The 25,028-nt window shown below is 55.3% G+C and overlaps 1 protein-coding gene across 3 annotated transcripts; it reads left to right on the top strand.

Annotated features, from left to right (window-relative positions):
* The first annotated feature begins 323 nt into the window (after positions 1-323).
* SLC44A2 (solute carrier family 44 member 2 (CTL2 blood group)) lies at positions 324-23,909 on the top strand. 3 transcript variants are annotated; one of them, XM_014796936.2, is made up of 22 exons: positions 324-428; positions 12,552-12,600; positions 13,778-13,851; positions 13,963-14,047; positions 14,641-14,725; positions 14,914-15,024; positions 15,115-15,175; positions 15,261-15,384; positions 15,501-15,584; positions 15,677-15,789; positions 17,371-17,502; positions 17,600-17,699; positions 17,785-17,877; positions 18,049-18,136; positions 18,756-19,018; positions 19,092-19,186; positions 19,871-19,974; positions 20,078-20,151; positions 20,240-20,310; positions 20,495-20,583; positions 21,733-21,817; positions 22,255-23,909. In XM_014796936.2, exons 1-22 carry the CDS (start codon positions 398-400, stop codon positions 22,374-22,376), a joined length of 2,133 nt encoding a protein of 710 aa, XP_014652422.2. In that variant the 5' UTR covers positions 324-397; the 3' UTR covers positions 22,377-23,909. The 3 variants fall into 3 exon arrangements, with proteins under 3 accessions (XP_014652422.2, XP_014652421.2, XP_004442691.2); XM_014796935.2 differs by lacking the exon at positions 324-428 and adding an exon at positions 11,943-12,059; XM_004442634.3 differs by lacking the exon at positions 324-428 and adding an exon at positions 11,944-12,059 and having other exon boundaries at positions 22,642-23,909.
* The last annotated feature ends 1,119 nt before the right edge of the window (positions 23,910-25,028 follow it).

Below are 25,028 nucleotides of genomic sequence, written 5' to 3'. Positions count from 1 at the left end.
CCACTTGGTGTTACCAAACTCTAAAATTACTCTTGCCAACCTGATGAATGAAAAATGGCATCTTTCTGTTTACTGGCACACAGCCGGCGCTCAATATCTATTTGGCGAATGAATGGGTGGATGGATGGATGGATGAGCGAGGTCTTCTCCTTGCCCACCAAACGCCCCGGGAGAGTCTACGGCGAGCCCAGATGGGAAACAAAGGTTAGGGCTCCACCCACTCCGGAGCCAGGCCACGCCCAGGGACACGCCCCCCGCTCGCTCCGGGCTCCCATTGGACGAGGCGCGCGGGGCGGGGCGGGGCCGGCGCGGGGCGGGGCGCTGCAGCCCGCGGAGCCTCCCGCCCGCCCGGGCTGGGGTCGCGCCGGCTCGGACTCCCCTCCCGCCCGCCGCGGCCATGGAGGACGAGCGAAAGGACGGAGCCTACGGTAGGAGCCGCCTCTGGCCCGCGGCCGCCTCTGCCGAGTTGGGGGGGCCTTGGGGGAGGGGGCCCTCGGAGATCGTAAACACCCCGCTGCAGCTGGGGCCCCCTCCTGCATCCCAGCCCTGCATCCCCCCTGCGCCGAGCCCACGCCCCCTGCTCCCGCCGGGTCGCCCCCCATGCCCTCCCCGGAGCCCCCGCTCCCTCTCCGGCGGATGGGCCGGGGCGCACGGCGCATGCTCCGCCCGGGGAGGTCCCGTTATCTGGGCGGCTCAGATGCCAGGCGGGGGAGGGGAGGCGCGGCGACCGGGGCTCGGGAAAAGGAAGGGCCCCGACCTCCCCAAATCCCCCTTCTCTTCCAGTCCCCTTTGTCCACGTCTTCCTCCTGCCCACATCCCCCTAGAAGTCGCCGTCCCGGGCTTTCGGCCAGGTGGGGAAACTGAGGCAAGCCTGGGACCGACCAGATGCTGGGGTGGGAGCCCGTCGGGTCTTGCCAGCCGCCTGGGAAGGGCAGGAACAAGGGCGCCTCCGGGGAGGGGGCAGGAAGGAAGCCGGAAACAACTGAGAAACTTTCCCCGCCTTATGCAAGAGGTTGGGGGTCCTGGCGACTGGGACGCCCTCCTGCGAACCTCTAGGGGCGGCCTTCGCCTCCGGACCCCGGGGATGGGGCCAAGATGAGACCCCTTCCCCTCCGACGCCCTATAATGCATCCCTTCCCCGGGTTCCCACAGTGGTGGGCGCGGTCCTCAGTTTCTCCTTTCTCTTCTCCATTTTGGGTTCCCAGGGCTGAGTTGGGCACGTACCCGCGAGGCACTGCCTTGGGGTGAAGGGGCCCTGCAGCCCCTCCTTATGTGACAAGGACTTCCTGGAAACTGTGAGGCTAAAGGGCCTTGGGGAGGGGGCCGGAAACAGCTCAAAAATAATCAAGAAAAACAAGCCGGCTAGAGCTGTGCCTCCCTGCCCCCAGGGATTGTGGCCTCGGAAGGCTGCAGAAAGAGACAGACCCGGGAGGCTGGGACCCTCCCTACCCAGCCCAGCCAAGAGGAAGGCACCAGGATCTGGCCACCGCCCAGCCGCTCCCCTCCCTGCTTGGAGCTGCCAGCCAGGACCCCCTGAGGGGGCCCCCTTGCGCTTGGTTTTGGCTCAAGCCCCAGAGCCTGCGGCTGGCTGCCAGGGCTCTGTGTCCCTTGGGTGTGGCGGGCTATCTCTGATCTGGGGATCTCAGCCTGGGGTCCTGGCCAGGCCCTGTCCGCCTGTGAGTAGCACCTGAGGGGTCTCTGGTCTCCCTGAGGCCGGGCTGGGGTGGGGGTGAGGGGCAGAGCGCACAATGATCCGATTCACCCAGGCTTGAATTTGGCCAAAGGGAGCCAGCCACAGATCGGCCTGAGCAAACCCTCCCAGGCCCTGCCAGGCCCACAGCCGACACAGGGGCCTTCTGTGCCCAATAGACCTTGTGCTGGGTGCCCGGAGCACATGCCATCAACGAGGATTTGTTGAGCATCTTACAGGCGGGGTGTAGACAGGAGAACACAGCGGTGAACCAAACGGAAAATCTTTGACTACATATGTAATTTTAGGTTATTGTAGGTGTTGTGAAGCAAAAAACAGGACACCGTGTGTGTGTGTGGGGGGGGGAGGGTGGGTGGTTTAGAATCATCTGGGATTATTTTAGGTGACCAAGGGCTGGAGGTTGAGAAGATTTGGGACAAGTGTGTTCCAGGCACAGGGAACAGCAAACAAACCACACATTTACTTAAGTATTTCTCATTATGAGGCCCAGAGAGCCCGAGGTGGAGACTTCAACTGAGTCTTGACACCATTAGCCCTCACCTCCTCCAGAGGAGCCACATGGCTTGACTTTTCGAAGTGGGGTCTCACTGAGCTTATAAATGGTCCATTTTTATCAGAACCAAAGACGGGCCCTCGGGCTGCCCTGTGAAGTCCCTGACAGATACTGGGGGGCTTTCCTTTGGAACAGTGTGCAAGAGTGGCTCATATCCTTCCCTAGTGCCCCAATGCCTTCTGTGAATTAAGAGGGTGACGTCAGGCAGACGCAGGCTCAAATCCTGGCTCTGATATTTACAAGCTGCATGTCCCTGGGTGAGTTGGTGACCTCTCTGAGACTCTGTATTCCCATCTGTAGGGCTGGGCAGATCTCACTTAATGGTGGGAAGTGTTTTGTCCAGTGCCTGGTAAATTCAATGTGGTCAGGAGGGCTTTGGGGCTGGCAATATTGGGGATGTGGATTTTCCGTGAGCTGGTGGAGAAACAGCCCTCTCTGTTAAGGCATAGACTCAGACCGGGCAGGGCAGGAAGCTCCTTCCTCAGCAGACACCATATCTAGGAGAAGGCAGCAGCCCCAAGGGAAACCATGAAATGGCTCCTGGCCCCGACGGATGTCAGCAATGGGCACTGCCATCCTTCCCAGCCCACCCTTGGCATGAGCAGCATAGGAAGAGATTCTAGACTCTAAAACAATAGGCGGAAAAGAACAGAAAAAAAGTAATGGTGCTTACTTAAAAAGCAGATTCCAGGGCTGGCCCAGTGGTGTAGCAGTTAAGCTCACGTGCTCCGCTTCAGCGGCCTGGGGGTTGCAGGTTCGCAGGTTCAGATCCTGGGTACAGACTGATGCACCATTTGTCAAGCCATTGGTGGCGTCTCATATAAAGTAGAGGAAGATGGGCATGGATGTTAGCCCAGGGCCAGTCTTCCTCAGCAAAAAGAGGAGGATTGGCAATAGATGTTAGCTCAGTGCTAGTCTTCCTCACAAAAAAAATAAATAAAATTAAAAATAAAAAGCAGATTGCATGGCTCCATTGGCCAGAGTCCAACTCAACTGGCAGTGGGGCCCTGGCATCTGGTTTTTTGAAAAATATTGTTTGGAGAGGGTATCTACTTGTTAACTGCAAGTTTATTCTTTTTTGTTGTTGTTGTTGAGGAAGATTCACCCTGAGCTAACATCTGTGCCAATCTTCCTCTATTTTGTATGTGGGTCACTGCCACAGTATGGCTTGATGAGCAGTGTATATGTCCGAAGGTCCCAAGATCCAAACCGCAAACCTGGGCCACGTGCCAAACTTAGCCACTACGCCACCGGGCCAGCCCCCCACGTTTATTCTTTTTGAAAGATAATACGTTCACATGCTTCAAAATATAAAAGATACAAAGACTTAATAGCTTTATCATGGAGTCTTCCTCTTGCTGCATCTCCCAGCACCACGCTCCTTTTTTGGAGAGCAACATCGTGTTGCAACATCATGTGTTTGCTTCCAAATGGAATCTAGGCCTGAGATCTTCACATGTAATTATATACATATTCTTTATTTAGTGGCTGCTTTTTTTTCCTTTTACAAAAATATCAGCATCTCCTTAGAGGGCTAGCTTCACAAGGCAGGAATGCATGTCTGTTTGGTTGGAAGGTATATCCGCAGCACCTGGCACGTAGTAGGCACTCCAAAAATATTTGTGGAATGAAAAGGTGTTTGTTTCACATGTTGCTTTTTTTTTTTGCTTAATATGTCTTGGAGACCATCTCTCCCATTAGCGCCTGGAAAGCTTCCTCCGTCTTTTTGGACAGTTACATAAAGTAGTGCCTTTGTGGATGGACTATCCTATATTTAACCAATCAAGGGGAATATTTTAAACTTTTTATTGAAGCAGAAAATTCATACATAAAAGAGCACAGGTCCTAAATGTACAAGGCTCCAGGAGTGTTTACAAGGTGAATACACTCATGTAACCAGCACTCAGATTAGGAAAAAAACCTTACCAGCACCCCAGAAGCCCCTAATGCCCAAGGAGGGCCTATCAGTATTATTATTTTATTTTATTTTTATTTTTTTGTGGTAAAAAACATCATACAAAATTTACCATATTAACCATTTTTAAGTGTATGGTTCAGCAGTGTTAAGTATATTCACGTTGTTGTGCTGTGGCCTGTTTTTGTAAAGCCAATGGACTAAGAATGGCTGTTATATTTGTAAATAGTTGTTAAAAAGAAAAAGAAAAAGAGGGGCCGGCCCGGTGGCTTAGTGGTTAAGTTCACGTGCTCTGCTTCAGCTGCGTGGGGTTCACAGGTTCGAATCCCAGGTGCGGACCAATGCACCACTCATCAGGCCATGCTGTGGCAATGTCCCACATACAAAATAGGGGAAGATGGGCACAGATGTTAGCTCAGGGCCAATCTTCCTCACCAAAAAAAGAAAAAAAAAAAGAATACATGACAGAGATAATATGTGAACCACCAAGCTTAAAATTGTTAAGATCTGGCCCTGAACAGAAAAAATTTGCAGACCTCTGGTAAGAGCCTTCCCATCACCCCAGAAAGTTCTCTTATGCCCCTTTCCAGTCAATCCTGAAAGAGAGGGTTATTTTTAAGATTTTAAACTCTTCTATAACAAAATTAATATATTCTCTCTGTTGGCGGGGGAGCTGAAAATTAAACATAAGCCCTCGACCGCACAGAAGATTTTAGCCATCCATGTGAAAGAACCCTTCACACACCCTGGCCCGCTGTCTTCATCCCAGAGGTAACCCAGCCAAGAAGTCTCTTTCCAGAACCTCGCCTACTAATTTTCGTGTGTGTGTGTGGCATCTGCCTCTTTTTAAAGCTCCTCCGGCTGCTTTAATGAAAAATGATAAATGTTCCCAGTATGGGATACTATGTTGCCTGGTAAAAACATGCAGTAGATCTGACCCCACCTGTGGGAAACATTGTTTCATTGTGTTAGCCTGTGAAATAACAAAGGATGAGGAACAGCATGTGTGATGAACTGGGGAATAAATAGCTGCAAATCTGCTCGTGTGTGTGTCCTGTAGACAGCGTCTGGAAGGAGGAAAAGGAAACCAGTGAGAGGAACTGTCCCCAGGGAGAGGAAATGAAGGCTCCAGTCCAGGGGTGAGAGTGAGAGTGACCTTTTTTTAGTCTAAAGGCTTGTTCTGGTTGACTTTTTTTTATCTTGATAAGCATACAGGTTAATTCATATAAACAAATTCATTTGTAACTTCCTTCAGCAAACATGGATTGTGCAGGTACCATGTGCCAGGTTCTGTTCTGGACCCTGGAGACACAGCAGGTGCTGCCCTTGAGCTGACCCTCTAGAAGGGGAACAGAGAAGAGATGACGAAGAGTGAGAAAAATTCTTAGAATGTCAGAGACCGGCTCTGGAGAAGATTCAAAAAGCAATGAGCAGCAGGGGGTGATCTAGAGGGCCTGGAGGTGGGGTTTAAAATTTTAAATAGGGGGATGAAAGAAGGTCATCCTGAGGTGACTGGAGGAGTGAGAGAGAGAGCCTTGTGGAGTGTTTCAGGTGGTGGGCACAGCCTGTGCAAAGGCCCTGGGGCAGGAGAGTGTCTGGTGTTTTTAAGGAGCAGCAAGGAGGCCTGTGTGACTGGAGTGGAGGGATTGGGGGGTAGAAAGGGAGGAGGTGAGGGCAGAGAGGGGATGAAGCAGAGTGTACAGGGCCTTGTGGGCCATGGGGAAGACTTGAGAGAGATGGGAGCCATTGAGAGTTCTAAGCAGAGGAGGGACCTGGCCTGACTCAGGTGCTCACAGGTGCCCTCTGGCCTTAATGGGCTGCATGGCAGAAGCCAGACCAGGACAGAGGGGACAGCCCTAGCTGAGGGGTATGAACCACCTGGATCCAAGGGGCTAAGTAAATGAGCACAGTTACACAAAACCAAACCACAGAGTTCTGGAATCCAGCACTGGGTCTGTTCCAGTCCCTGCTCCCTTCTTGCTCGCTCTGTACCATCATTTACCTTCCCTATCCCGGAACCTTTCACATCTGTACCTTTCATATACATAGAAACCGAGCCTCAGTTTCTCTATCCATAAAATGGGCTTAACAACGGTATTGGCTCCCTCTCAGGGCTGCCTCGAGGGTTCAGCGAGCTGATGCGGGGACGACACTTCCCCCGGAGCTTGGTCCCTGGTAAATCGGAGTTCTTCCCAGGGTATACAGTTCAAAAGCATGATGTCAGGAGCAGAGTTCAACCCCCAGCTCCTGCTGGCTGTGTGATTTTGGGCAAGTCGTGAAGCCCAGTTTGTGCCTCAGTTTCCTCGTTGTGCCATTTCCCCTCGGAATCTTGTTGTGAGGATGAAATGAGATCCTAGAAGTAAATGTCTGGTTGGGTGCCGGCATACAGTAGGCGCTCTATCTTTGCTTTTAGCATTATGACCAGCAGAATCGCTTCTAGCTTTTCTACCCAGAGGCTGTCCCCACACCTTCTGTTAAAGGGACTTGGCTGGGGGACTGGGATGTCCATTCCACAGGCACGGACTCCTGGGAAGGTGGGGGCGAGCTGGCCTGGCTGCGCGGGCGAGGCCTTGGGGCCTTGGCTGGTGTCCGGGAGCTGTGGGGCTGGGTGGCACTTCATGTCCCGGCAGGAACATCGTGACTGGGCAGCCTAAATCAGCTCCCTTGTCTCCTACGCCCACTGCGCTGGGTGGGCCGGCCATCGTGCCCAGCAAGGCCGGGACCCAACAGCCGCCCCAGCCTGGTCTAACGGCCCAGCTTTCCCAGGCTCCCAGGCCTCCCCCACCACTGTCGCATGTTTAGCTCTGCCTCCCCCAGTGTCTGCCACAGAAAAGGCCTGGGCTGGAGCCAGAGGGACCTTGAGTTGATTCACAGCTCCATCCCTCACCAGCAGTGTGGGCTGAGCCTGCGGCCTCAGTTTGCCCGTCTGCCGAATGGGCCCATGCTCCTGGTTAGCGTCTGTGGAAGCCTGGTACGCCAGACCTGTGCTCAGTGCTTTCTGAGCATCAAGTCCTGGCAGCACCTGTGAAGGAAATGCAAGCATTTGTCCCATCCTCCAGACAGGAAGACAGCAGCCTGGAGAGGGAAAGGGCTTGTCAATCCCTCCCCCACCCAAGTATTTCAGAGAATAAATGATACGCCTTACCCTTCCTGGCTGTTACCCGAGAGCGCATGAACCACAGCTGGCACAGCCTCGGGCTCAGCACATGTTGGTTCATAGTCTAGACACTGGAAGGTGGAAAACTTCTCTGTAAAAAGCCAGGTAAATATTTTCAGCTTTGCAGCCATGTGCAATCTCTATTGTTGCTACTCAACTCTGCCGTGGTAGCGAGACGGCAGCCCTGGCTTGCGCCACGAAAACTTGGTTGATGGCATTGACACTTGAATTTCAATAATTTTCACGTGACAAAATAGTCTTCCTCTTTTGATGCTTTTCGGCCAAATGGGAAGACCGTTCTTAGCTCGGGATCATATGAAAACAGGCAAATGGTCATAATGCTAAAAATGGTCATATGACAACGTGGGATTTGTCCCACGGGTGATGGTTTGGCAATGCCTGGCCTCGATGGTTAAGACACTGTGGTGGGCAGAATTACGGTCCCTTCCCCCCAAAGATGTTCCATATCCTCCTTCCTGGAACCTGTGAATATGTTACCTCTTACGTGGCAAAAGGGATTTTGCAGGTGGGATTAAAAGAAGGATTTGGGGATGGGGAGGTTATCCAGGTAGGCCCAAGGTCAAGGGTCCTTAGGCAGGAAGAGGGACACAGGAGAGTCAGAGAAGATGTGACAATGGAGGCGGATGTGGGCTTGATGGGAATGGTGGCTTTGAGGATGGAGGAAGAGGCCGTGAGCCAAGGAATGCGGGCAGCTTCTAGAAGCTGCCACAAGGCAAGGAAACAGATTCTCCCTGAGAATCTGCAAAAGGAACTCAGGCCTGCTGACACCTCGATTTTAGCCCAGTGAGGTACATTTTGGAAATCTGCCCTCTAGAACCGGAAGATAACAAATTTGCATTGTTTTAAGCTACCACGTTGGTGGCCGTTTGTTACAGCAGCCCTAGGAAACGCATTCAGACGCTAACTCAGGAGCCGGGTGGCCTGGCCCTGCTGCTCGCCGTCTTTGTGGCCCCCGGCACGTTATTTTTCTCTGGGCCTCAGTTTCTGCATCTGTCAAATGGGGGCAATGATGCGTTTGACCTCACAAGGTTGCTGTAAGGATGAACTGAAGGAAACCGTGTAAGGTTATAGAAGCGTGCCTGGTACATGGTAAACGGGTCAGTAAAATGAAGGCATTGGGGTGTTCATACTGTTTTATTATTATCTCGCAGCGTTGTTGCAAGGATTCAGCAAGTTTCCATCCTGCGTGATCTGGATCAGGCTCAATAATCAGAAACCATTAGTATTGGCCTCGCCCCTCCCTCCCTCCCCACCTGGCTGATGTGAATGGGAGCTAATGGAACCCATCAGATAACGGTACCAACGTTCCCTCTTGTATTTCCTGAGAGCCCACAGGGCCAGGCCCTGAGCCAAGCCTCTGCCAGGTGCCCCTCGTTCTATCTTACAGAGGGCTAACTCAAGTTCACACAGCAAGGTCGTGGCCCAGCTGTTCCATATACAGCTGCCGATATCCCTGAGAGCTGTTTGAGATTTGCCCAGGTGTCTCCCCCTCTCCAACCTGGCCCGGTCATGCTCCTGCTCAAACACCCTCAGTGGCTCCCACTCACCCATCAAACTTGGTGTAGGGACGATCGCTTGTTGCTAGGCGACTGCGCAAGCAGCTTGCCCTTCCAGAGCCTCACTTTCCTCTGCTGTAAAATGGGTTGATGAGAGGACCTCCTGTATGGTGAAGAGCACGAAGCCAGGGTCTGAACAGTACTCCTGGGCAGCACCAGCCCTTCTTCTGTGGCTGCTTCACTCTGCCCGTCTGGCTGCCATTCAGCTGACACGAGAAAATTCTGGTGCTCCCTTCCCTCTCCACCCACCTTACCGGTCTCACCTCCTCTCAGATGGTAGAAATATGCTCTTGAGTTTTCCCTTCATACTTGCAATAGTTTTGAGGTTTTATATATTTGCATGATTAATCCATGTGGAATTTATTTTGCTATGTGTTGGGGGTGGAGTTAACTTTGTTTTCTTCCAAAGGCACTGTCAAGGCTACGGACCAATTTATTCTTTCTCTGCCAACTGGAAATTCCACACTTATCGTGTATTACATTCACATTTGTTAAATATGCTCACCTAGAAAACGCTAAGCTGCATTTTAATTTTCAGACTCAGCTCTATATATGTGGATTATATATTTTGGTTATTCACTCGACAAACACTTATGGAGGGCCTGTTCTATGGCGGGCGCCATGCCGGGTCCTGGGGACACAGCTGTGAACAAAACAGAACAGGCAAGGGGGCAGACGATAAACAATATAATCCATCAAATAGGATGATGGAGTAGAGGGTAAAGGGGTGCTGTTTTAGAAAGGATGGTCAGAGAAAGCCTCTTGGAGGAGGTGATGTTTGAGCAGAGGTGTGAAGTGGGTGGAGCCACATGGACATCTTGGGGAAGAGCTTTCTAGGCGCAGGGAACAGCCAGTGCAAAGGTCCTGAGGCGAGGCTGTGCCTGGTGAGGAGGCCTCTGAGGCTGGAACGGAGCAAGCGAAGGAGAGAAAGGGAGGAGGTGAGGGCAGGGAGGGGGCGAGGCAGAGCGTCAGGGCCTTGTGGGTCATGGGGAAACATTGGGCCTTTCCTCCTAGGGAGGTGGGAGCCATGGAGGGTTCTAGCCAGAGGAGGGATGTACCTGACTCAGGTGTTCACGGGCTCCTCTGGCCGCTGTGAGGGGAACAGAGCTGCCGTTTCTGAGTCGAGGCAGCTTGCGTGACTATCAGGGGCTTGGATGTGGCTGTGCTGGGTGTGCGGCGCTGGGGGTGCAGCTTGGGGGCGAGGCCCTCCCCAGGGCCCCACATTTGGGAACCATCAGGGTGAAGCTGGTGGCTGAAGTGCTGAGTCTGCAGGAGTGACCCCAGGGGACCTAGTGGATCTGGGAAGAGAAGAGGCTGCGCCCTGGGCACCGCCTGGACTGGGTGGGAGGGACCCGCCGCCATCCTTCGGGCTGGCAGGGCCCGCGGGAACTGCAGGGTTTCCTTGGGACACCTGGTCACCCAAGGGCACGGCTTGGAGCCTTAGTGTCGCCTGTTTGCTGAAGCCTGTGGGCCAGGGGCCAGGCGGGGCCTCCACAGCTGGAGGCCACTGTGGGGAGGTGGCGGTTCCTTAGGGACAAGCTGCGTTAGTGACCCGAGACCTGAGGGGGGAGGATGGTGCTCGACTCTGAGGCAGCAGCTACAATTATTGAGCGCCACCTGTATATGACGTCACCGTACAACCTGTGCTGCCTGATGCTCCACACTGAGTATCTGTGCCTGCTGACTACACCCCACCCCTACTGTATAATGCCACGTCCACTGCACAGCTGGCTGTACCATGAAGTATACAGCTGGCCCCGAGGACTGTTGGGAGATGCAAGAACAGGCACATAATCGAGGGAGTATACAGTTGGCATGGGGGTGGATGATTGGTGTGGGGGTACAGCCAGCTGACTGTGTACCCCATGCCAATTGTATACCCCCACACTTGTACAATTCCATGCTAACTGAATGCCGCCCACCAGCTGTATACCCCCACGCCTGCTGCATACCCCACACTGATTAAACCCCCCACGGCAATTGTGTACCTCCGTGTCGCCTGAATGCCTCCACACCGACTGTAGGATGCCACTCGGACTGCAGGCCCCCTGCTGGCGGTACCCTCAAACCTACTGTGTACCCCCATATCTGCTGGACACCCCTACGCTGACCATACAGTACCTCCGTGCCAACTGTACACCCCTGTGCCAACTGTATACCTCCTGGTATCCTGTGGCTGGTCTTTAAGGCCAGTTTTGGTGTTAGATTTTAGCCCAGGTGGGGAAACTGAGGCTCAGGAAGGCACGTTGCTGGGCTGAGTGTCCTCTGGCTCCCATGGGACCGAGGGAACATTTGAGTCCAGGGCCACCCAGTAGGATGTGGGCTCCACACGCAGTGACCCACAAAGCTGGGTCTCTCTCCCAGCCCAGCCCAGGCCTGCTCCCAGCTGGCGCTAAATACTTGTTCTAGAAAACAATGGCTTCAGGCTTCAGGATTGTGAGAGTGTGAATGGATGGCGAACTCAGGTGTGCAGCCTTGGGGGCCACCAAGGGACCAGTTGGGGGCAGCGCCCCTAGGGATGTGGCCTGGCAGCTGCCAGCCCCCATCTGCCACTTTCCAAGAGAGCAGCCCTGTGGATTTTTATAGAGACTCTCCCAATATTTAACTGTCTGCATTTAATGTTTAAAAAGTGCGGACCAAAATAAACCTGGGCTGCTGGTTTGCGAGTCTGCAGCTCAAAGCCTCTATAATTGGGTGCTTGGACTCAGCCATCTGTCGGTTTTGCGGCGCCCGGCTAGAGATGTACCTCCCTGTGCCTCAGTTTCCATCCCTGGAGAATGGGGCGATGTCAGGCGCCCGGCCAGGGTGGAGAGGTGTTCTGGGCGGCGTCGCCGGGGAGGGGGGCGGGTGGGGACGTGGGCCGGCCTCAGGGTGCAGCCACCGAGAGTCCGGGGTTGGGGCTGGGGGGGCGGGGAGGGCTAAATCGGGCGGCCGGTGAGTGGCGGGAGCAGCTGCGCCCCGCCCGGCCCTCCTCCCTCCCCCTGACCGTCCGTCCGTCCGTCCGCGGCGCCTGGGCCGGCCGGTCTGACTGGTTTGGGCCGCCCCGCCCGGCTCTGCGGGGAGGAGCCTCCGTGGGTCCCGCCGCACCGAGCGCGCAGGGGCCGCGGGGATGGGGGACGAGCGGCTGCATTACTACGGGCAGCACGGTAGGCAGAGCCCCGGCCCCGGGGCGGGGGGCAGTGGGGCAGCGCAATCGCAGATCTCGGCCTGTGGCCCCACCGTCGCGGGCTAAGACCCCTCACCCCAGCCCTGGCCCGAAGTCCCTGCAAACCGCTGCGCGCGAGGGGCCTGTCCTGGGAGCCCCCTCCCCAGGGCTCCTGCGGGAATGGTCTCCCCACATCCCACCGTGGACCCTCCCCTCCCCGCCTGGCTCCCTGGCGGCTGCCGTCAGGCCCCCTCCCCCGGGGGGCCCGCCAGGTAGACAGTCGGGCTGGTCACGATTTGCGACTCCCCCTCCGCCGGCTTGCTCTCCTTGGGGGCTTGGGTGTGGTCGCCTGGAGGTGGGCTGAGGCGAAAATCCGCGAGGTCTCTAACTCTCACTCCCCCCGTGGCCAAAGACAGCTCTTTGGGTGCATCTGGGCGTGGGTGGTCTCCCAGCCCCTTCTTGGTCCGCCCGGCTCAATCTTGCTGATTTGCAGGAACGCCACAAAAGTATGACCCCACCTTCAAAGGACCCATTTACAACAGGTAAGGCCTCTGGGTTCCTGAGGGCGGAGGGGGGAGTCTCTGTTAATACTGCCCCCACCCTCCCTATCTGTTCTCCAACAAACTAGTGATACTTATGTGTAAGTTGACGATAAAAGGACGAATTTCCTTGATATACAAGTCCTTACAAATGGATTTTTTTAATTCAGGCAAAAGACTGGAACAGACCGTTTCCAGAACAAGAAGTACTGTAGACAATGAAATCATGGCAAAACGCTCTAACTCACTGCAAAGTAAAGGAATGTAACTTAATAGCTGAGTAGAAATTTCCCCATCACAGATTAGCAAAGGTTAAAAAGATTGACACCTCTTCTGCTCTGAAACTAATTGGTGCAGTTTTTTTGGCGGGGGGTGGAATTTGGAAATAGGGATTTTTTTGAATGTGCATCTCTTTGTTCCAAAAATTTAAATTCTTGGGAAAAAAATTCTCCCAATAAACCTTGCACACAAGGACAAAAATGCATGATGTTGCGGCCTTTTTGGAACTGGTGAAAACCAACGATTTGAATATCCATCCCTTGGAACTAGTTTGATAAATTACAGTGCATCCTTAGGTTGTAATAATACACAGCTATTAAAATTGAAAAGAGCCCTTCCAATTAGTGACGTGGATCCTTCTCAATACATTAAGTGAAAAAAGCAAGACACAACAGTGCGTGTATCATAATCAAACAGTGGGTGTATCATAACCAAACAAGTTAAAAAATTTTTTTTGAAACCTTTGTACCTAATAAATGACCCTAAGGACTCACAAGAAATCATTAACAGAGGTTACTTACGGGCAGGGGTTTGTGTGGGAGACTTATTTCTTTATTATATACATTCCAGGTGGTTTTAATTTTTACCATGTTGGTATTTAATCTTATGAATAACAATAGTTTAAATTAAAAAAAAAAACATTAATACGTAATGCTGGTAAAGATGTGAGGACATGGGCACTCTCAATCAAAAGAGAGCTGGACATTGCTCCAACCTGCTTCGAGGACAGTGTAGCATTAGATATTAGAATATAAAATGCTCATGCCCTTTGGTATAGCATTCACATCACTCGAGAACATGGGTCCAAGTAACGCATGGATGTGGGTGTGTGTGCAGGGCAGGATGGGTCCATGATCCCAGGGCACCAGGTCCCACCCTGATGCTGTCCCTTGCTCCTCAGGGGCTGCACAGATGTCATTTGCTGTGTCTTCCTCCTCCTGGCCATCGTGGGCTACGTGGCTGTAGGCATGATAGGTGAGTGGAGGAGGGCACAGGACTTGGGGTTTTGAGCCACAGCGTCTGGGGCAGGAGTGGGGCTGGTGCTGGGAAGTGGCATTGCCACAATGTCCCCGGATCCCTCCACAGCTTGGACCCATGGGGACCCTCGAAAGGTGATCTACCCCACGGACAGCCGAGGCGAGTTCTGCGGGCAGAAGGGCACGAAAAATGCGTGAGTCTGGCTCCTTGGGGCCTGGTGGGGCCGGGGAGGAGTGGACAGGAGGGCTTTGTGAGCACTGGGGAGAAGATTCTAGGCGTCTCCTACCTCCATCCATCCATTAGGCCAGTCAACAAATAATTGCAACACTCTCATCATCCCCAGGCGCTGTTCTAGGGCTTGGGGGTGCTGCACTAAGTGAGACATTGAGAGTCTTATCCTGTGGCGGCCCACATTTTAGGGGAGAGATAGAGAAGAGACAGTGTGGGAGCTGGTGTCAGGTGGTGACAAATAGGTGCAGTAGCAGAGGGAGTTTTCATCCTGCTGTGCCACTCCCTGGCTGTGTGACCTAGGGTTAGTGGGTCACACTCGAACCTCTCTGGGCCTCATTCTCCTCATCTCTAAAATGCAGATCATAAGTCCCACACTCATGAGGCTGTTGTGATGGTTAGACAAGCCAATATGTGTGCAGAGCTTAGAACAGCGCCTGGCAGGGAATTGCTGCTGCTATAGTTATTATTATTGTTGTTGTTATTGTTTTTGTTAAGATATTTTATATAGGGTCGTTGAGAAGTCTTGAGAGTTTCCATCTCCCTTCCCCACCTCAGGAACAAACCCTACCTGTTTTATTTCAACATTGTGAAGTGTGCCAGTCCCCTGGTCCTGCTGGAATTCCAGTGTCCCACCCCGCAGGTAACTTGTCCCCTCCCCATCCTGTTCGCTGTCCCGGCTTCCCATCACCAGGTCCTTTTCCTCCTCTGGTGACAGCTTCTCTCTCGCAGCCGTTTCTCTTTCCCTGGTGAACGGGAGGCGGGACCTCCGTCCTGAGTGGGGATCGAGCGTCTGCCTTGACCCCCCAACCCCTGCCTCCTGCCCCCCAGATCTGCGTGGAGAAATGCCCCGACAGGTTCCTCACCCTCCTGAGGGCCCACAAATCCCCAGACCTCGAGTACTACAAGCAGTTCTGTGTGCCCGGCGTCCAGAACACCAAGGTGAGCGGGTGGCTGCCGTGGGAGCCCAGCAGGGGCGGGTGGCGGATGCGGCGTGGGGGATTAACCCACCTCCCTCCTCTCTCTCTGCAGGGTGTGACTGAGATGCTTCGGGATGGCGACTGTCCCGCTGTCATCGTTCCCAGCACACCCCGTGAGTCTGGGGCCCCGTGAGCTCGGGTGGGGCGTGGGGAGCTCGCAGGGGCTCAGCCTGACTGTCGCGTCCCCTGCTCCTGCAGTGGCCCGGCGATGCTTCCCAGCCATCCGCACCCACAAGGGGGTCCTCATGGTGGGCAACGAGACGACATATGAGAACGGGCACGGCTCTTGGAAGAACATCACGGAGCTGGTAGAGGGCGCTAAGTGAGCATGGTGGCCCACCGCACTGGTGTCGCGCTTTCCTGGGTGGGACGGGCATCCCCGGGGGCTGACCCGATCGGGGAGGGGGTCTGACACAAGCCATGTCCGCCTTCCCCCAGGAAGGCCAACGTGGTGCTGGAGGCGAGACAGCTGGCCATGCGGATCTTTGAAGATTACACAGTCTCCTGGTACTGGATTGTCATGTAAGTTGGGCGTGAGGGTGGCTCTCCCGGGCTGCGCAGGCTGAGGCTGGTGAGAGGGTGGGGTCCGCTCACGCCCCCCTTTTATCCCCCAGAGGCCTGGTCATCGCCATGGTGTTGAGCCTCCTCTTCATCATCCTGCTCCGCTTCCTGGCTGGCATTATGGTCTGGGTGATGATTGTCATGGTGATTCTTGTGCTGGGCTACGGTGCGTCTCCCCTCCCTGTGCCCTCCCCTCCCTGTGCCCTCCCCTCCCCACGGTCTGCAAAATGCCCGTGCTCTTTGACCTTGCTGTGGCCCCGAGAATCTTTTCCTGAGCCATCAGACAGCCCCCATCTTTTACTAGGGCGTGTTTGTGAAGATGTTCATCGCAGTGTTGTTTATGAGAGCAGATGCTTGGAAACAACCTCAGTGCTCACCGATTGGGGATGGGTTAATCATAGTCTTCCATACTGGGGCCTGGATCTGGATTTGATCGCCATCAAAAGGCATTCTCAAGTTGACTACTTTAGCACGGTGGTTAAGAATGCTCTGGCACCAGAAAGCCGGGAATTCAAATGCTGGCTCTGCCAATTCCTTGCTCTGTGAGCTTGGGCCAGTGACTCAACCTCTCTGTGCCTTAATTTCTTCCTCTATGAAATGGGGATAATTAGTATTTACTGGTTAGGAGGCTTATGAGAAGAAGACAGTGTGAGGATGAGATGGGAGGAGGGCTGTGGAAGCCAGAGGCAGTGCTCAAAACCCAGTATTTCATATTCTGATGACTCAAACTTTCCAGGAGAAAAGATGCCTGATATGCCACCCAGTCTGAGGACACAGATATTAAAATATTCCTGTTAATAGTGGTTTCTAGCTGGGTGCTGGCGTTTTAGGTGACTAGCTTTTTTTTTTTACTTTATACATATTTTGCAATTTTATTCCACAAAAAGCTAAGAATGCTGAAAATCCCTAATGTTACCCCACTGAATGTTAACACCCACATTCTCCCTCTCCACCCATGAATTATTGTTACAAAGTGGCAAGGGGGTCAGAGGAAAGCCTCAGGCCACACAGCATCCTGATACCTATTCATTCATTCATTCACTCATTCATTCATTCATCAAACGTGTTGAGTGCTTACTGTGTCCTGGGCAGTTTTTTAAGTCTTGGGCTTATAGCAATGAATAAAACAGGATACATCTTTGCTCTTGTGGGACTTATATTCCTGGGGGTGTGGGCAAGATGGCCAAGAAATAAATAAACCAGAAAACTCTTGAGGATGTTAAACCAGAGAGTGGGGATCTGAAGTTGGAGTGTGAGAGGGTGTGATTCCTCTGGGGGGAAGGGGATCTGGAGGGTTTTGTTTTTTTTTTTAAAGACTTTATTTTAGTTATTTTTTCCCCCCCAAAGCCCTAGTAGATAGTTGTATGTCATAGCTGCACCTCATTCTAGTTTCTGTATGTGGGACGCGGCCTCAGCATGGCCAGAGAAGCGGTGCATCGGTGCGCGCCCGGGATCCAAACCCGGGCCGCCAGCAGCCGAGCGCGCGCACTTAACCGCCAAGCCACTGGGCCGGCCCATGGAAGGTTTTATGAGAAGGTGATATTTGAGCAGAGACTGGAGGATGTGAGGGATCCAGTTGGGGAGAGAACATACCAGGAAGTGGGTACAGCAAGTGCAAAGGTCCTAGGGCGGCAGAAAGCAACAGCAGCCCCTCTGAGCCTCGGTTTTTGCTTCTGGTAAATGGGGGTGGTTGGACCTGCTTTGTAACCTCTGAGGTCAGTGTTAGCCTAGTGGTTCTGCCGTGCAGGAATATTTCACTGCTACATGGAGTACGCCCGACTGCGTGGTGAGGCTGGCTCCGACATCTCCCTGGTGGACCTGGGCTTCCAGACAGACCTCCGTGTGTACCTGCACCTGCGGCAGACCTGGATGGCCTTCAGTGAGTCCCAGCCCCCCAATCCTGCCCCCAGGGAGGCCTGGGAGGGAGCGGGGAGCCCAGGCAGCTGGCCGACTCGGCCACCCTCTGCCCCCTGCAGTGATAATTCTGAGCATCCTGGAGGTGATTATCATCTTGCTGCTCATCTTCCTACGGAAGAGAATCCTCATTGCCATTGCACTCATCAAAGAAGCCAGCAGGTGGGTGCCGGGGTGCCAGGGCGTCGGGCTGGGGTGGTCCCAGGGCTGCTCGGGCCCTGAGGCCTGTGTCCCTTCTCCTCCCCAGGGCCGTGGGATACGTCATGTGCTCCATGCTGTACCCGCTGGTCACCTTCTTCCTGCTCTGCCTCTGCATCGCCTACTGGGCCAGCACTGCTGTGTATCCACCGTCAGACCCCAGTCCCCGACCCCGGGGGTGGCTAAGGGCCAAGCTTACCTGGAAGAGCCGCAGCTTGGGGGTGGGGTCAGAACCTGGTGGGGGAATGGATCCTTTCCCACAAGCCCCTGGGGTCCCTAATCCCAGACCTCGGATTCCTTGACAAGCCTCCAGCTTCCTGTCCACGTCCAACGAAGCCGTCTATAAGATCCTCACTGCTGAGAGTGCCTGCCCCCTTGCTGGGAAAACATGCAACCCTGAGGTGGGTGTCCAGAGGTGGGTGGGTGGCTGTTTCCCCAGCAGCCCACAGACGATCTGAAACCTCTCATCCCCACTTGGGGACCATTCAACAAACATTTGGCGCCTGCTGTATGCCCTGTGCTGGATGGGAGGGGGGGTATGGAGGGGAAGAGACCCAACTTGGCAGCCCCCTCCCCCCGTAGCACTGAACCACCCACCTTTCTTCCCCCAACATCATTTCCTGACCCCACACCCCTCTCATAACCCCATGATGGCCAGTTCCTGCTTCCAGAACCCCTTCTTTGCCTTTCACAAGCCCCTATCTGGACTCTTGTGGTCCTCATACTGATCTCTGCCACTCCTGTCCTGTCCACCTGGCCACTCCACTGACACACGACCCCATCCTGAGCCCCAGGGTAGCTTATCCTCCTTCACTGACACCCATCAAGTCAACAATCCCAACTCTTGCTTCTAGAATCCCTCTCATAAGCCCCTATTTTGAACCCGCAATCCCTTGACTTAACTCCGATCCCCATGCCTCCTGTCCCACCCCATGGTCTACCTGACCCGCACCTGATGCCCAGAGCGCACTCTGAACCGCTGGCCCCTATGTTGTGACCGGCTCTGCGTCTCTCCCACAGACCTTCCCCTCCTCCAACGAATCCCGTCTGTGCCCGGACGCCCACTGCCAGTTCGCCTTCTACGGCGGCGAGTCGGGCTACCACCGCGCCCTGCTGGGCCTGCAGATCTTCAACCTCTTCATGTTCTTCTGGCTGGCCAACTTCGTGCTGGCCCTGGGCCAGGTCACGCTGGCCGGGGCCTTCGCCTCCTACTACTGGGCCTTCAGCAAGCCGGACGACCTGCCTGCCTTCCCGCTCTTCTCCTCCTTCGGCCGGGCGCTCAGGTGGGGCCCAGGGTGGGCTGGGGGTGGGGGCGACATGGGGTGGAGGAGGCCTGACTATGTCCTCGGCCCGTAGGTACCACACGGGCTCCCTGGCCTTTGGCTCCCTCATTCTGGCCATCGTGCAGATCATCCGAGTGATCCTGGAGTATTTGGATCAGCGCCTGAAAGGTGTGGCCTACCCGCTGCTGCCATTGGGCGGGGCTGAGGGGCGGGCTGGGATTGGTTCTTGCTTGGGGCGGGGCTGAGGTGACGGAACAGTGATTGGTTTCTGACTATGGGGAGGAGAGAGTGGATCTGAGGCACTTGGGTGATTGATTCCTGCGATGGAGGAGCAGCTGAGTGCCCATTGGGCGGAATTCTCACCACTGAGGGGGCGTGGCCAAGAGCCCTGGGCCACCATTGGTTCTTGAAGAGGGCTGGGCTGGGATTTATGCTCAGGAGGGCGGGGCTAAGACTGTTTCCTTCTTTGCGGAGGAGGGGCTGTGGGGCTGGGATTGGTTGTACTTTGGGGGTGTGGCCAAGCAGGCGGCACGGATTGGCTTCTGCTTGGGAGGCGGGGACATGGCAGCAGTGCGTGTTGTGATTGGTTCCTACCTTGGAGGCTGGGCTGAAAGGCTCCAAGATTGGGTCCTTGGGTGGGGGCGGGCCTGAGGATCCTGGGCTGGGTTGGTTCCTACTTGGGTGTGGGGCAGCGCCCCGAGGGTCCTGGATCAAGTCTCCTCTCCCGTCTTTTTGAGAAGGTGGGCTCTGGGAGTCCTGGACTGTGGCAAGTGCGTGTGATGAGGAGGTGGGGGTCCCTCCCAGGCTGGGCGGGGTCTCCCCTCACCTCTGCATCCCTCCCTTCTCTCCTAGCTGCAAAGAACAAGTTTGCCAAGTTCCTTATGACCTGTCTCAAATGCTGCTTCTGGTGTCTGGAGAAGTTCATCAGATTCCTCAACCGGAATGCCTACATCATGGTGAGCAGGCCCCGGATGAGACCAACCCAGCAACTCCTGCTGCGCGGGAGGAGCCCGCGTTCCCACCCGCGGGGCCTGACCCCTCCCTCCCCGCTCCCCGCAGATTGCCGTCTACGGCACCAACTTCTGCACCTCGGCCAGGAACGCCTTCTTCCTGCTCATGAGAAACATCATCAGGTCGGGGGAAACACCATCCTCTCGCCTCCCCCCTCCACTCCCCGCCCCTGAGCCAGCATTCACACCTGCCTCTCACCCTCCCCTGCAGAGTTGCCGTCCTGGACAAAGTCACTGACTTCCTCTTCCTGTTGGGCAAGCTTCTTATCGTGGGGAGTGTGGGTGAGTGCCGCTCACCCAGCCTGTGGGGCTGTGGGAGCCTGTTGGGTGGACTTGTGAACTTCTCCTGGGCCCCCATGTCTTCTGTGATGAGTGTCATCTTCTCTGGGGGTCTTCTTGGAGCCAGGGAGAGGGTACTTCCTTTAGTCAGAACCCTCAGCCATCTCGGTTTCCTTCCCTCTTCCAGGCATCTTGGCTTTCTTCTTCTTCACCCACCGTATCAGGATCGTGCAGGACACAGCACCTCCCCTGAATTATTACTGGGTTCCTATACTGGTACGGACCTTGGGGACGGGCGAGGGTCCAGGGAGAAGGAGGTGTTGGAACTCGCCTGGCCTCCTTTGACTGGACAGACGTGGATGGGGGTCAGAGATGAGGGTTGATTTGATTATTTAGTCTGCAGACAGTTATGAAGCACCCACTGTGTAACAGACACGGGGAGGGCGGCTCCCCCCTAGAGGCCTTACAGTTTAGAGATAAATAGACATTAATCAATAAGGATATGGGTGGATGTGCGATTGCAAACTGTACGTGCCATGGGGCAGAATTACAGGGAACTGTTCCAGCCTGTGGTGGAGGATCTGGGCAGGTCTGGGAGTCCAGGCGGCTTCCTTGTGGAAGTGACGTCAGATCTAAGATCTGAAAGGGATGCAGGCGACATCCAGGCAGAGGGAACAAGTATAGAAGCCCTGAGGCAGGACCATGCTGGGAACAGTGAGGAAACCAGTGTGGCTGGTGTGGAGGGAGCAAAGCGCGGAGGAGGTGGAGATGAGGGCAGGGAGGTGACAGGGCCATGGTGGGGTTAGGTCAACACCCTAAGAGCAGTGTGATATCTGAGTACACGCCTTGGAGCCCAGTGACCCAGGTTTTTATCTTTGTTCTTTATTTGCTAGTTCTAAGATGAGTAACTTGGGATGAGTTATTTAATCTCTCTAAGGTCCACTCACTTTGGTCCCTAAATGTTTATCAGGTTCCTACCAAGGCCCTGTGAGTCTCCATGTTGCAGCAGTAAAGGGGGCAGACATAGTCTAGGTGGATGTGGGCATTAAACCTGTAATGCTCTAAACATGCATAAAATTGCAGCTGGACTAAGTCCTCAGAGGAGGGGTATGTGGTGTTAGGAGAGCATAAAATGGTCTAGATGTCAGAGGTGGCTTCTTGGAGGAGGTGGTCCCTGAGGACTTGATGTTTGAGCTGAAAGCAGAAGGATGAGGAGGTGCAAATTAGACTAAGTCAGGGCAGCAGCATGTGCAAAGGTCCTGGGGTTGAAGAGAGGTAGGAGTGGATGGCAGGAGGTCAGATGTTATTCTCAGGAGGGCTTATCAGCAGGGGAATGATGTGAGCCCAGTCTGGGAGGCACGTGGTGGGCGGGGGGTTGCCCTGAGCAGGCGCTGGGGTGGAGACAGCTCATCTCTCCTTGCCCAGACGGTCATCGTTGGCTCCTACCTGATTGCTCACGGCTTCTTCAGCGTCTACGGCATGTGTGTGGACACGTTGTTCCTCTGCTTCTGTGAGTGACCCCTCACCCCGACCCTTGCCGGGCCCTGACTCCCTCCCCCCCGCTGGGCAGAGCATCTCCCTCCGAGGGGTCTCCGTATTCACCTTCCGGGTGCCCCCAGCCTCCCCGGGGACTGGCTGTCCCTCATCCTAGGGCCCCGGCATGCCCTCTCGGCTTCCTCCCTGCGCTCGGCGCTGCTCCATCCTTGTGTCCCCTGCCAGGCTGCAGTGGGGAATGCTCTGCCCTGGGCCCTCGGCTTCGGAGTTTCTGGCTTTGTTGGGGGGTTCTGTGGCTGCCACTAACTCTGGTCTCTCCATCTGTCTGTCTCTTTGTTCTCTTTTTTCTTCCTCTCCTCCGTGCCTGCTGGCTTCCCTGTTCTTCCCTGCCTCCCTCTCCCTCCCTTCCTGACCACCCCGTTTTCCCCCTGCCGGTTCCTGGGGGGAGCCCAGGTGAGGACCTGGAAAGGAATGACGGCTCTCAGGAGCGACCCTACTTCATGTCGCCCGAGCTGAGAGACATCCTGTTGAAGGGGAGTGCGGAGGAGGGGAAGCGGGTAGAAGCCGAGGAGTAGAGAAGGAGGGAGGCTGGCCGGGGGCCCAGACAGGCCTCCTCGTCTCCTCCCTGTAGACGGGGGGTGCATGGGGGCCTCCTTGCCCGGGAGTGGGGAGCGTGCGTGTCCCATTCCCGAGCCCACTTCAGTCTGCCTCCCTCCGATCTCGGTGTGTCTAGCTTCCTAACCCTCTGAGGCTTCTCTGTGGCCCGTCCGCACGCCCTGTCCCCGGAGCCCCTGCTGTGGGCTCCCCTCATGCCGCCTGCTCTGGGGCCTCTCTCTGCAGTGGAGGACCTGGAGAGGAATGACGGCTCGGCTGAGAGGCCCTACTTCATGTCTTCCAACCTCAAGAAGGTCTTGAACAAGACGAACAAGTAGCGGCCCTGGCCTCCCACACCTTCCCTGGAACACTGCACACCGGGCACTCAGCAGCTGGGGCAGAACCCCCAGCTCACTGGGCTTGCCCGAAGCCCTATCACTGCCGCCCCCGGCCCCCCGATGTCCAGTTACCACCAGTTTCCAGGGACCTGAAGGATCTGGGGCATTCCTCCCCACGCCAAGGGGCAGTCATATTTTTCAAGGCAGCCCCCCAAGACTGCACAGCAGGTCACTCCAGCCCTCCCTGGCCCGCATGGGAAGAAGTCCGGAGCAGCTTCTAGATGTCTGGCGGGCGATGGGGCCACCTCTGTGGGCTGCCTCACGCCTTCTGTTCCCCTCTTCCGACGGGACAGCGTCTGTGTCTGTGGGAGCGGTGGCTGCAGGAAGATCCAGCCCCCAAGGCCCCCGTTCATTTGCATCTGCTCCTGCCGGGCCCCAGCCCCTTCTCTGCGGCTGAAGGACTGGCTCACGGGCTGCCACGTGCATTTCTTTATATATTTTTTAACCTGGACATGCATTAAAGGGTCTATTAGCTTTTTTCTGTCTATCGCCACAGTCGAGATGGGGCCGCTGAGGAGTGCCTTCGTGGCTGGGGTGGGAACGTGTGCGCCCAGGTAAGGGTGTCTCCTGGCCTGGGAGCAGAAGAGGGGGAGACTGGGGAGGAGGGCAGCTGGGAGCAGGCAGCGTGGACAGACCAGAGCAGGAGGGAGGAGACGGCTAATGGCTGCTTAATGGAAACCTGCTGGCTGGCTGGCTGGCTGGCTGGAAGAATGGGGCCGAATTTCCCCCTTCCTCTGCTAGTTATTGACACAACTCTGTGTAGGAGAGACAAGAAACTGAATCCACCCAGGCGACAATTTCAGGGAAGGGATGGGAGGTCGGTGCCGGAGCAAGTCGGGCCCCCCTTCCCAGCCACCTCGCCTTGAGGATCCTTTTGCCAAACTTGTTGAACTCTGGGGACCCGGTCTGCCGGTTCCCCCTCCGCCGTATCCCAAGGCCACCCGAGTTCGTGTCTCTGCTCATCAGCACCGTTCCAGGATTCCCGAGAGGGAGAAATCCCAGCCTGGGGCCTGCGTGCGTCTCCTGTGCGTGCCGCCAGCCCTCCTGCCCCGCTCTGTCCACACAGCCCTGCGTGTAACTGCATTCCAACAACCAATAAAGTGCCTATTGAACAGAGTTCGCGCCTGGAGTGTTTGTGGGGGAGTGGGAGGCCGCGAGGGCGAGCCCCAGCCTCGACTGCCCGGAGATCCTCTGAGCCGAGCCGGGGCCACTCCCCCAGGAGAGGGAGGGAGGGCAGGAAGCCCTGTCTGCTAGCCCAGCTCCGCCTGAATTCCACCGTGCAGGCGGTTCAGGTTTCTCCTGAACAATTGCCCATTGTTAGGGTCTGATCCCCAGACTTCAGAAGGCGGTGAGGGCCGCCCACCTCCTCGGTCACACGGCCTGGACACGTGCCCCCAGGCCTGCTCTGTCCCCGGGCCCAGGCACCTGAGGCGCCACGGTCGAGTCCAGCCGCTTGGAACCTGCCAAGCTGCAAAACCGCGCCCCGCCCTGCAGCCCGGAGGCTCGCTGCTGCCCCCTGGTGCCCCACCGTGTTAACTGCCTTTCTCCCCGCTACATCCCCGCCCCCGGCAATTTTTCTTCAATAGCCACTCTTTTGATCCTTCCTATCTGAGCACCATACCCCGCTTCTATGACCCTCCTCATTTTGCTGAGGAGGAAAGTAAGACAGGGAGGTGGTTGGGCGATGTATCTAAAGGTTGCCCAGCGGGAAAGCGGCCGAGAAGCTATTTGAATCCGGGTCTCCTTGACCCCAAAGCCCTCATCCTATAGCCTGTACTAATGCTCTCTGGGTTCCCTTGTTCGCCTCGATCGTTTGTTAGTTCTTTTCCTTACCCCCAGCTCCTGTTAGCCCTGCCTCCAAAATAGCTCCTAAATCTGCCCATTTCTCCCCATATTTCAGCTCCCAGCCCCCATTATCACTCACCTGGACCAATGCAGTCTCTTGCCCTGGTCCCTGGCTCCCGCCATTCTCTCCCCTCTTCTGTTGTTCCCCGTTACCGCACAAAGATGGGGTTGCCCTACCCAATGCACATAAAAAAAAGCCAATTATTCAGGCATCAGCTTTGGGGAAAAGACACCAGCTTTATTGTGAGATGGATCTGCAAGGAGATAGGGGCATATGCTCTCAGATCTGTCTCCCCGATTCAGGATTTGGGGCACAATTTATGGGATGAAGGGCGGGGCTGTCTGAAGTGTGGAGATGGATGGTTGGAGGAGAGCAGAGGTGAGGTAACT

This window comes from Ceratotherium simum, chromosome 39, assembly GCF_057802395.1.
Source record: "Ceratotherium simum simum isolate JZ-2026a chromosome 39, ASM5780239v1, whole genome shotgun sequence".
Lineage (NCBI taxonomy): Eukaryota > Metazoa > Chordata > Mammalia > Perissodactyla > Rhinocerotidae > Ceratotherium > Ceratotherium simum.
The sequence above is the reverse complement of the archived record's forward strand: the minus strand, read 5'-3'. Positions and strand labels throughout refer to the sequence as shown.